The sequence below is a fragment of the Anarhichas minor genome, unplaced genomic scaffold, assembly GCF_050575085.1.
Source record: "Anarhichas minor isolate MPS153535 unplaced genomic scaffold, ASM5057508v1 ptg000054l, whole genome shotgun sequence".
Lineage (NCBI taxonomy): Eukaryota > Metazoa > Chordata > Actinopteri > Perciformes > Anarhichadidae > Anarhichas > Anarhichas minor.
This window is the reverse complement of record NW_027466500.1, coordinates 542,672-555,292: the sequence shown is the minus strand read 5'-3', so window position 1 is coordinate 555,292 and position 12,621 is coordinate 542,672. Positions and strand designations below refer to the sequence as shown.

The window sequence follows — 12,621 nt, the reverse complement described above, 5'->3', positions numbered from 1 at the left end:
AATCTCAATATTTTGGTGTGCTTTTTTTTATATTTCTTCTTTTCACTGTGGTTTGATGTATGGACTCTGGAAGGCTAGAAAACAAAAACAAAATAAAATGTGAAAGGTTATACATGATACATGCTAACGGTAAAACAATATTATGAGATACTAAGCCAGAACCAAACAACCACCAACCATCCATCCATCCATCCATTTTCCTCCGCTTATCCGGGGTCGGGTCGCGATGGCAGCAGGCCAAGCAGGCTGACCCAGACCTCCCTCTCACCGGCAACATGTTCCAGCTCATTCTGGGGGATCCCGAGGCGTTCCCAGGCCAGCTGGGAGATGTAATCCCTCCAGCGTGTTCTGGGTCTTCCCCGGGGTCTCTTCCCAGTTGGACGTGCCTGGAAAACCTCCAGTGGGAGGCGTCCAGGAGGCATCCTAATTAGATGCCCGAACCACCTCAGCTGACTCCTTTCGACGCGAAGGAGTAGCGGCTCGACTCCAAGCTCCCTCCTGATGACCGAGCTCCTTACCCTATCTCTAAGGCTGAGCCCGGCCACCCTACGGAGGAAGCTCATTTCGGCCGCTTGTAGCCGCGACCTTGTCCTTTCGGTCACGACCCAGAGTTCGTGACCATAGGTGAGGGTAGGAACGTAGGCCGAGTGGTAAATTGAGAGCTTTGCCTTCCGGCTCAGCTCCCTCTTCACCAAGACGGTCCGGTGCAGCGCCTGCTTTACTGCTGCAGCCGCACCGATCCGTCTGTCGATCTCCCGCTCCATCTTACCCAACACCACAACCACCAACCAGAACAATGAAATGAATCCGTACGTCTTTGCAAGATATGTGGTTCTTGAAACATTGTGACTGTCACAGAGCTCGTTGGTGAGCTGCTGTTAGCTGTGGCGAGCTAATTGCTAACTTGCCATCCAGCCGGGTTTGCTCGCAGTCAGTCGCAGTAGCTTCCGGAGATTCTCTCTATTTCCTCTCTACTGATCAGTTTACTCCCCTTCTGGCCTTTTTGTTCACCATTGGACACAATTTTTGTTCAATGAAACGGTCATTGAAGATAAAGAGTTGACGCCAACTGGACAAAACGTTTACAGGGTCCATTCAAAAGACGCACCACTGACTCCTCTCAATAGTGACAACCAAACATACGCGTCGTGTCGTTTTCAGAAAGAATAGTTATCAAGGCGTCAGAACAGCAATAAAACAACTCTCCATCCTTTGTTGAGCAGTTCACACTCTTGTCAGAGGAAGGTTGAATAAAAGTGAATGGTGCAACACAGCTAATATGCTACGTATAGCTTCCTCCACTTTGCCTCTCCGGTCTTTGACAAAATTGAACTTGACGTGAATATTTCGCACGGATTAGTTTCATGAATTAATGAGTTGCATTTGCCACAACTATTCACCACTTTAGATGCCGTTGTACGACGCCTATAGTCTCTCACAGCTTTGACCCAACTCCCAATGTTGATTATCTCTAGTATAATCTAGATCTAGAGCTCGTAGGCTATCTCGTAAGTTTAATGAATGTAGAATGAAACGTTTATGTTCATGTCTAACTTTGAATCTTCTTTTTGGAAATGGGGCGTCCAAAACAGATATATGCTTGGTGGGAGAAATGGCAGTTAACAGTTTTTCAGTAGCGCGTGTTTATTTGGCTGTATGATGTGTCATATCTGACCCACATGAAGTAAATATTCAGATCTCCATATTTTTGGCCTCGTCTTCAGAGAGGTGGCTGAGGCAGAAAAACCCAAACAAAAACTTTCAGAGGAGCCAGCGCTCAAGACATACAAATGAAGCAGTATATTGATTAGATTAATATTTCAGATGCCGCCGTGTCTGTGTCTGTGATGAGGAGGGCAATCAAAGGCCAAAGATGTGGACTCTCGAGCTCCACTGAAGTCAGCCCGTCTTCAGTCTCGCCTGCCTGTGGAGAGCCGAGACGTCTCTCTCGACCCAGCACAGCACATTCATTATTAATCTACCGGAGTCTCTCCCTCCTCCTCGGCTCAGCCAATTACAGTCGGGCCCCTGCGACTGCCGCCCGTCTCATTTGACGCTGCACTGGTTTCGGCTTTGATGTCTCTATCAACGCGAAGGAGCCGAGGACCCAAGTCTTAATAGAGCAGAAGGGGATTATGTGACTGCCTGCCTCTAGGGGTGGAACATTTCATATATATGTATGTTTAATTCATACTTTATTTTATTATCAGGAGACTTTGGGCTATGCTTTAGCCGGGGTCTCGCCACTCACTGCTCTCCTATCCCAGTGACATGGTCGTTAATCCTGTTACTCTTTCATTTGGGGCTCCGTCTACCCGAGGCCTCGCGCTCCTCCCTCCCGGGCTGGGAGCCCTCGCTCCTGCCTCTGCTCAATTCATGTGGCGAACGCCTCGATTAACCAGCAGCAGCAGCCACTCTCGCTCGCAGCACTGGTGGTTCGGTGTGAGGCCGGGCGGCTTTTAGCTCATTAACGTCTGTGTCAAGAGGTCAGCTTGCTTTTGAAAGCAATTCAGGAAATGTTAACTTTGCAGAACTAGCAAAAACAAAAGCGTCTCTATTCAACTTCAGTTAGCAGAGGAGTCTGAACCTCAACCTGTTGCTACGATAATCAACACATCGATAGACTGTAGATGCTCCGCCCCCTAGTTGAGTCACGCATTTGCATGAAGTGAGCTTTCAATAAAGTTCCTTCCATCACTTCCCTACCTCAAGTCCCACCCGCTATTTGCAGCGCTGACCTTTAAAGCAGGAAGTTACTGTGAAGGCGGCTCCAGCGACAACCTGCTTTACAGCATTTCCCTTATCAAGTGCAGCGCTTGTGCACATTTTCCTCCACCTCTCACACGCCCAGAGTTCAGGTTTCGGCTGGCTGTTGCTTAAAAGCCCGACTTGAAACCCCGCCAAGTTAAAAGACTGCTTTAGATTCAACTGCTTGTTGCAGAATACATCTTCGTTCTGCATGATTTTCATTAACTGCGAACAGCAAAGGGAGAATATTACATAAACCCTCTGATGTAATTGTCTGAGTATGACTCAAAGCACCGGGGAACCCCACGCAGAAGACACATCTCAAGGCTGGTTTCTTTAAGAAAAGACAACATTGCATACATTTTATTAGGGATGGACGCCAATTCCAAATACATGCAAATCACCATTGTCCTTTAAACGTAGTGTCGACATTATTGCAAACACTTGTCTCCCTGCTGTTTTGTGTATTATATTTTTATTATCTTAGGATAAAAAAAAACATTAACAATTACATGGGATGCCTTGTTCTGCATAATTTAAACGTATACACAGTGGGGACAGGAATGGCAATGCTTTAGACATCATCACAGCCTCTTCATAACGCCGCCCACTCCAAACCCACTGCCCGCATGCAGTTTGCACTGCACAAAGACCAAAAGTCACGTGAGACAGCCTGCAAAGAGCACAAGAAGCATTCACAGTAAAGGGGGATAGGAAGGAGGATAAGATGGAGGGGAGGGAGAGTAAAAGATGAGAGGAGGAGAGGAGGAGGGGGGAGAAGAGGGAGTGAAACAAAGTGACTGCAGCACTGGCCTTGGTTTATTTAGACAGGAGAAGGAGCAGCATAGTCCAAGTATATCATTCTTCTCCCACACTTCAACTCCCGTCTCCTGATTGTGGTTTCCATTGTCTTTGACACAAAAAAGTTTTTATATATGCATGTATATATGTATATACATAGACGTATGTATATAGATATATAGAAACACATGTTCATAGCTACAGCACCTTTTCCCATGGGGCAACAGTGTCAATACCTTGCACATGGTACATGGCCGCGCCAAAGAAAAAAAAGAAAAATAAAAAAACAATATATTGGTCAGGATATTTATCTTTTTTTCCCTAAAGTTGGCATTTGACATGATGATATTCTATTGCCGTCTGGGGGAGGGAAGGGACAAAGGTTCTTCTTTTGAGTTTATATTCAAGTTTTTTCCTTTTTTTTCTGGTGTATAATTTCTTCTTTTCCTGTTTTAAAAAGAGTTCACACTTTTGTGATTTGCGTGTGCTGCTCTTCATCAAAAGGTTCATTTTCCGGATCAGAGTCAGTGGTGTCAGAGTATCGATAATGGTCTGGCTCATTGTCGCTAACGTCCGGGGTGACGGATGTCGAAGTGCTTGCCTCAGAATTCGAATCCTCCACGGTTTTCGTAAAATACAAATTCACCTGGAATTACAAATCAGAAACTAACTTCAGTCTGTGCAATAAAGACAATACTCATAAACAAGTCTTAATCATTGCTCTTTGGCCGATTTAACAGACTCATCCGAGCAAATAGCCAAATGAAATGCGTACCTTGAAGTTTGGCGAGAAGTAGCGGTTAGCTTTGTCTTTGTTGGCCTTGTCCAAGTCGTTCTTCGTGAGCGTCAGGATGAGGTAGTCCCGGTCGCTTTCCCTGCTGCCGTCCCTGCAGTCGGCGCTCTGCGGCTGGCCCGGTGCCGGTACCCCCGGCTGGCTGTCTGCGTTGTTCACCGCCCCGTTCTCCATCTTGTCCCCGCTTTCCTCTGGTCCAGGGATGAAGAAGGTGTTCACCCAGAAGTGAAACATTTTATCCTACGGGGGCAAAAAAAAAAAAGGGGCCGAGAGGAGATGTCGTGAGGAATTGGGCAAAGCGGAGGATTCAAAAAGGAACTTCTCATTACGGCCGGCTATATTCTATATTCTCATCATCAACAAAACTCAATATAAAATCTAAACCAATGCTGTTTTACTCCACCAACAAAAGACGTCTATGGCACGAACTAATTACCGGGCTTTTGCAATAAAAATAACTACATTTATGTTTTATGTATTTTCATGGGATTTGTTGACAGTAAAAATAAAAACCCAGAATGGTGCCAGACTTACTTAACAGGTATAATTGTTGACACCCTGAAATAAGCTCTTAATGACAGAAACATGTAAAATTAAGCTGCAATTAAAGACACACAACTAACCTTCTTCATCATCTTATTCTGTTTATGGAAGAACTCCACTTTGATGTCTCCGCAAACTGGCAGCGGCTGGGGGAATTCGAAAAACATGTGCTTGTCCTCGCGGCGCGTGTGCGCCGGGTTCGACGTGTGAATCTTCACCTTCAGCTGGTACACCACGAACTGGGGATCTGCAAAATAAACGAGTCAACGTTGCGCCAGAGGAGGGCAAGATTGAGAGATTTATGAGGGAAAAGAGGGACAGAAAACACAAGAGTGAGCGACAGTAAAGGAGCAGGGAGTGTGCCAAGAGAAGAAGCAAGACAAGATACCAGTGTTAATGCATGAGTTGGACCAAAAACAAAAACAGCACACCACCACCTCTCCCCTCCGAGTGTGAAACATGCTCAAATTAAGGAGGGGAAAGAGCACAATATGGAGCACCCAAAGAGACCCGGAGCCAGAGACATACGACCCTATTCTGATACACAGTCACGGTTCGGTCTTGTATATATATATATATAGAAGCATTTCAACCGGTGGCAGTTGTGTTCATAGACACTAGTCCTATCCTGCCTCAGACTGCTCCTGCCTGGTGGATCTCTGGGGCCATATAAAAAGCAAATGAGTGAAATGATAATAATGGATGAAAAGGCTCATTTACCCCAATGCCAATTCCCTTTCCTGAAGCCCTGAGGGGTCGGCTCGCTCCTGTTTTTAAAGGTACTGTCCCCTTAAGAGAGAAAGAAGGAGATTATTACAAACAGGACGTGGCTGGACCGTTAAGGGGCCTGACAGCAGGCACAAACACAAGAGCTCCACACAAACAAAACAAAACAGATAAGTGCATCTACACAGTTTTACCTTCAGAAAAACAACCAGTACGCGGCTACAAGGTGTGCGTCGTGTGAGCCGATGCGCTGTGAGACGCACAAAGGGGAAGGACGAAAGGGGGAACTCGAGATCGCCGACGACCACGAAACAGAGTTGAATTTAGCAAAACAGAAATCAAGTTATTTTTAACTGAGTTTTCAAACTAGCTGTTCATCTTTTGCTGTGGTGAACCTAGAACAGGTTGATTTGAGTACATGTATTAAGACGTCAAACTCAGAATAGGGCCTTCTTTTTTTGAAAGGGAGTGTTAGGAGGAAAGATCAATACAGTCGGGATGTTCAGCACAGTCAGGCGTTACGGTGAAAAAGTCAAGGAAATGAAGGAAGGAGGCGCATTCTTCTTGAGATACAGAGAGGCACAACAGCTCATAAAGACATTACAGAGAACTATTGAACCGTTTGGTTAGTAAAACAGCATTAACATGTTGAGAAAATAGACATGCACAATGAAAAATAAAGCGTCATTATCTGCTGAGGAATTTCACCCAAAGGTCTCTGTGGGGATGACTTCAGTTGAATTATGAGATAAAGCACCGATGTTGATAACGTTCTGGTTTCAGCGCACTTTTTAAAATAAAACAAATTCCTGTCTGTGCCACTGAACACAGCGGACGCACCATTTTACAACAAAGTCATTCCACTGGAGCTCAGAGCAAACATGCAGTGATATGTAAATACTCACATGAAGGCACCACTACAGTGACTTATTAACAGGCGTGTGTAAAAACACAACACCGACCAGAATGTTTAATTGCTTTACTGACTTTTAGTTACTTCCTGGTTATGCATCTGGCTTGTTTACTGTACTTGTCGGGTGTGTGCGTACACAGTTCACTTCCCTCGTGCTCTGCTCTGTTTAAACAGTTAATATTGTAATTCCTCTGAACACTGTGCACAGAACGGTATTACACAGCAGAAAATGGACACATGAAAGCAGAACCTGGCTTCTTTAGAGGCCGGCCTCGTGAGGAAGCTAAAAATATTATTAAAAGATGGCTCAAATTGTGTAAGTTTGTTGTACATTGGGACAAACTGAGGAGATCTGATTGAAAGCGTGTTTTCAGAGGGCAGAGAATGAGCCGGCCTTGTTGGAAGCAGTAACAGAAGGACTTTAGAAGAAATACACTGCAGCTAATTCAGCCACGCTACGGCACGGGCCGACTGAACTCTGCCGTAGACGACCCGCTCTGTTCCACAGCAGCGTGGGCGGAGCCCCGACAGCGCACAACACATCCAAGGCTCTCGCTGCGTTTGAACAGCGGCGCGCATGCCTACGCCCTAGTGAAGGTTGGAACACGAGCGTGACTCACTGCAGGTGCCCCCGCTGAACATGGGGAGAGTCTCGAACACCATTTTGTGGAAGAGGAGCGCCACCGGCTTGTAGTCCAGCTGGTGCTTCAGTAGGTGGCTGTAGTAGTAGACGTAGCGGCGCTGGCTCGGGATCGTTACTCCCTGCAACGACAGGGACAATGTTTACAGGTCTATAACGTAGAAACGTTTTTTTTTTTTTTTTTTTTTTTTTTACAACAACTGATCTGGAGCTGGAAGAGCAGCTGCTGTGTGAAGACATTTGGTCTCAGACTATCGTCCCACCTTCTTGTCCCTTGTCCTGACTTCTCCGTAGAAGTCGAGCGCTTCTTGGGCCTTCTGGAACTTGCCGCGGTGGAGGAGATAGGCGCAGATCATGACTCCGGTGCGGCCCTTCCCGGCCTTGCAGTGGATGGCCGCCACGTGATTGTCGTCCTCGCTGAGCCACTGGTCCAGGTCTTCGCAAAACGGCTTAATTAGCTCCAGCTGGGGAGGGTTGTGGTCTTCGAAGGGGTACTGTGCAACTGAGAAGACAAAGAAGCGTGGACACAGAGCAAGACGGGTCAGAGGAGACGAGACACAGGAGACATTTTATCAACCGTGTGTGTCATCAGGCTTTTAGGTCACACTGCTTATTTTCTTCTATAGAACATGTCAAGCAGCCTACCTCTGCAGTTAAATTTGGCAGTATCGTAGTGTCTTTCTGCGCAGCTGAAATGGGAAGAACAAAATGTGGTTAGCATACACACACACAGAGAGAGGACGTTATTACGTGAACAGGGACAAACAAAACGTGCAACACTTACAGGTTGTAGATTTTGTAATGGTTTTTATGCTTTGAATCCAAAAACCTGTTTTGCAAGAGAGAACATTATATATTTATGAGATCAACTGCCAGAGCAAAATGAATAGACAGAAACTGTGATAAATTGCTTTTCTAGGACACAAAAGAAGCGACGCAACTCACCGCACTACGTCGTCTATATTGTTTCTGTACACGCCTTCGAGTCGCTCTGCTGGAAAGCCCATAGCAATGATGTTTGGGTAGATATCTGTTCAGGCCGGGGTCAAGGAGCTGTACATTGTGCATGACTGTGAACATCAAAACTTTAAAAAACTAAAAAGGCATGAAGGCAGCATTACCGAGGCACATCTTCAACCTGAGGAATGAGTAGGTCTGCCTTCAACAGCTATCTAATAAAACCAAAGTTACAATCCATAAGAAAAAGTTGCCATCAGAGCACAGTGACAAGAATGCAGAAACATGCAGCAGAGCGTTAAAAAAGTAACAGCCAACGTTAATATGAGGGTGTCACTGTAGTTATGGATAGATGTGAGCACAGAGGAGGGGCACTGTCCGTGTGCATTGTGACAGATGGCCTTGACAGTGAGAAGCAGAGAGGACGGGAGTCACGGCGCTCCTGCACTAGCCGGGCCCACAAGTGGCTGCATGAGGAGAGTCTCCACTCTCTGACCCGCATTTATTTTTAGAGCCCAAAAGTTATATCGGGATCATCGCAAAATGTTTCGGCTTATCTCTCTTTCGAAGCTCAGCTGGAAAACCAATTTGAATATCTATAAAAAAAAAAAATAAAAAAAATAAAAAAATAAATAAAAGCAGTTGTGTTTTGACATGCACATGCAGCGGAAGGCAGTTGTGTTTGCGGCGTGGACACAAGTGGAAAGCACCACGTCGCTCGTGCTACACCTGCCTTTAAAAGTTGCCTCGTACCATCAAACGGGGTTCCGTATGTCAGCGCACGATTGGGACGGAAAATGTTGTGGCCAATTATACAGTGACATACATACAATTTTAAAAAAGGCGCACACATCAGTGTCATGTTGCAGAGAAAAGAAAAATTGAGTTGGCACGCGTGTCTTTGAGGCCTCATCGCCTACCTGTAAACTGAAGTCTGCGTGTCGCCATAAGCTGTGGGTTTTCACACTTCAACCACAGACTCAAAAGGGCAACCTTTACTTACACTTCCTGCGCCACCGTGTCAAAAAATAGAAAAAGCTGAATGTTTCTTATTGGATGCGTTTCATTTTGAGCAGACCTTATTTTCTCAGAGTCAAATCACTTTTTAACTGGTCAGAAAGATTTGACACGGGCATCTGACAAACTCTGGCTTAGCTGGAGTGTGCACACAGACAAGTACCTGCACATGCAAACACACACACAAGAACAACCCCTTTACATGGCACACAGTGCGCGTGCACACACACACACACACACACACACACACGTCTCACAAACCCCTGTGAGAGGAATAGCTTTATGCAGCTCAGGTATGCTCAACATGGGCCTTGATGCATGAATTCAACAAGCCCTACGGTTATATTAGCAAACTGCCAAGCTACTGACCTGTAGCTCCCTATAAAGAGCTACAGGGACATACTGTGTACACACTGTGCATTAATCCAGTCCATTAATGCCTCAAAGACCTAATCAGGGGCCAAAACACAGCTTTGCTATGCTATTTGATGGGCTATCTAACCCTTGGACCTACTGGCAAAGTGATCCCAGTCTATTCTAAGTGTTTTTAAAAAGCTCCAGAGCTCCCAGGAGAGCCTCAGCCCAGGGCATGTGTGGGGGGGGCTTGGTCTCTGCAGCTGGAAGGAAACACACATACGGGACCCCCGACGGAAGCTCCAAGTAGGAGGGAGAAGAGGAAAGAAAAAAAAAAAAAAAAGTGCCGTTTCAGGGCACGCCTTTTCTTTAAAGCCAGCCCTGCCTCGGCTCTGTGCGTACGCCAAATCCACGGCTGAGAGCGAGAGAAAGGGGGGAAAGGGAGAGTGGGAACCGGGCGAGCGCCGAGTGAGGAGGGGGGGGTGGGGGAGGACAGGAAAGGAAAGGAGGAGAGCAGAGGAAAGGGGGCAAAGCAGAGGGAGGGAGAATTAGAGTGGGAGTAGTGAGGGAAAAAAGAGCAAAAGGAGAGGTGGTGGGTTGAGAGGGTAAGAGAGGGAGAGAGAGCACTCAGACGGCAACACTGATACAAGATCACTGGCAACTCTATTTTAAGGGCAATTCCCAGAACTGCGATACTGCATTACATAACTGCAGAGAGCCCATATTGTTTTTAGACACCATGCCAAAAAGAAATGATAAAGGGGATGTTAGAAAGGGCCCACATCTGAACGAGAGACTTCAAGTGAACTGAAAGACGTGCCCCCTTCACACCTGCACCGATCTCTAGAGGCAGCTTTAGTGTCACCACAAGTTTTACCACATTAAAAACAAACCGGGTGAGAAACATCTGATTATAATATTGTGATGCACACGTTTCATCATCCCAGCAGACACTTCAGCTCAACGTTATCTATAGGATTGAGGAAACTAGTGCTCCGCTTTACATTTTCCATTCGTCTACAAAAGAAAAGAAACGTGAGGCAGCAATGTTTTCAAGTTAATGCAACAACACAGAGCATAACCAGAGAAAATGATATGCAGACATATCACGGCATGTTTCATCTACATGCCGTATGGATTCAGATAGGACGACAACCTACAATCATTATAATTATCGATTAATCTTCAAAAATACCTTTTTTCCCCACTGTAACCTTGATTAATCAATTAATCCTTTGGTCTATAAAGTGTCAAACAATAAGGGGGAAAAAAAAACTGTCAATCAGTTTCCCAGAAGCCAAGCTGACATCTTCAAATGTCTTGTTCTATCTGACCAGTGGTCCAACACAAAGATATTCCATTCAATCTCATATAACACTAAGAACACCAGCAAATTTTCACATTTTAGATGCCGGAGGCAGACAATATTTGCATTAAAAACACATCAAAATGAACTCATCTATTATTTGCCCACTTGTTTCGGCTCTACAACCAGAAATATCAAACTCAGGACTCAAAAGGCCAAAAAGGTTGTTTAGAAATCGTGATAAAAAGTGTGATCAAATCTTAGTACAGACACACATTAGATTTCATATTTAGTTGCCCGTGGTAAACTAAATCAGTATCATTTAGTTCATGACCAGTACCAGCTTCAGTACCAGCAGTACAGCACCGAGGAACCAGGTCATCATCAGTGGTAATAGATGAGAAATGAGTGCTGCAGAAGGGCCTGAAATAGACATTATTAAAGCTGGAAATGACTGCATCTCCATTAAAAAGGGGGAAGGCAAATGTTAATTAGATTTTTCGAAAGATTTTGGTCGAAATCCATCAATGAATACTCACCCATAGAGGACACAGCCGAGATGAAGGAAAGGTGAGCTGATGACAGCAGGGACCAAAAACCTACCACATAACGCAATGTAATGCATCTAGATGCACAAAGATAGAGAATACTAGACCCCATCTAACCCTACCTGTCTTCAGACACACACTGATTTTAAAAACCTGACTTAATGCCACTAACAAACCCAGAGCTAGGTCCACCGCTGGTCGACTGGTATGTAACGTTAGGTAAACGTCGCTTACTCAAACACACACACTAATGTCCACTTAAACGTTTTTTTCTCATCTATAATACGACTGTGACATTTATCCGTGCAGGTTTGACAGATCCACCATCTTTCAAACATGCTGGGGTGACAGCAGAAGCTAGCTACGTTAGCATGGAAGCTAACTACCTCTACATTACGGGTCCAGTTATGCTACTCAATGCTAATAGTACACGTTACCGGTTAATGATCTGGGTGCTGGGGAAATTCAATGAATAAAAAAAAAAAAGCAGTGTGAAAGGATACATGTTAAGTCCAGGTCGAACCCATCCTCTTGATATCTCCTTTTGTTCCGGCTGACCATTTCTTTTATAATCGCAGCCATTGTAGCAGGTGACAGGAGTCTTTCAGGGGTAAATGATGAAAACAGGTTCTTCTAGTGTTACCCGTCTGGTCGTGTGTGTCGCGGTCAGTGGGTCAGGTCCTCGCGGGAGACGTGCGAGCCAGCAGAGCTCTTGGTGTCCGTCGGTGGGATTAGAAAGGCTTCCTCTGGAGCATAAAGACGGGCCTCGCTCCGCTCCTCCGTGCAGGCCCGACTTTGCCAATCCCGCAACTCGTCTAGCAAACGCTCCCGAATAAAATACATGCAGTTGTCCTTTAAGATGCCAGACACGGTCCAGGCCGATGATTCTTCAGACAGCGAGACTATAGAGGACTCACCGGTAAACCCGTCTCCAGTCACTCGGACGCAGCTAGCTCGCTAGCTGACGAGCTAAGCTAGCAGCAGCCAGCTAGCTAGCGACAATAGCTAACGCTGCCTCCTCTTTCGATCCAAGAGCCTCCTAACGATTCAGCATCGTCGTCGACTGATTGCCAAGAACACATCTGAAGAAAAGTGACAGGCTCCACCGTGAATGTATTTAAACTATACAAAAAGCTCAGAGATCTGCACGGATTGGTTTGACAGTTCCGTCCCGAGGAATCATCTTCTTTTCTTGCTCCTTTCGCTCCAGCTGAACTCTCAGGCTCCCATCATGGCCTCCACCGAAGGAAAAAAAGAAGGTAGAGCGGGCTGGGA

At 45.7% G+C, this 12,621-nt stretch overlaps 1 protein-coding gene across 2 annotated transcripts; it reads right to left on the bottom strand.

Moving 5' to 3' along the window:
• Positions 1-3,079: 3,079 nt before the first annotated feature.
• LOC142931693 (phosphatidylinositol 3,4,5-trisphosphate 3-phosphatase and dual-specificity protein phosphatase PTEN) lies at positions 3,080-12,598 on the bottom strand. 2 transcript variants are annotated; one of them, XM_076075748.1, is made up of 10 exons: positions 11,850-12,598; positions 8,110-8,194; positions 7,949-7,993; positions 7,810-7,853; positions 7,428-7,666; positions 7,145-7,286; positions 5,606-5,674; positions 4,966-5,132; positions 4,325-4,582; positions 3,080-4,195 (listed from the first exon to the last, which is right to left on the bottom strand). In XM_076075748.1, the coding sequence occupies exons 1-10, from the start codon at positions 11,926-11,928 to the stop codon at positions 4,013-4,015; spliced, it is 1,311 nt and encodes a 436-aa protein (XP_075931863.1). In that variant the 5' UTR covers positions 11,929-12,598; the 3' UTR covers positions 3,080-4,012. The 2 variants fall into 2 exon arrangements, with proteins under 2 accessions (XP_075931863.1, XP_075931865.1); XM_076075750.1 differs by lacking the exon at positions 5,606-5,674.
• Positions 12,599-12,621: the final 23 nt, after the last annotated feature.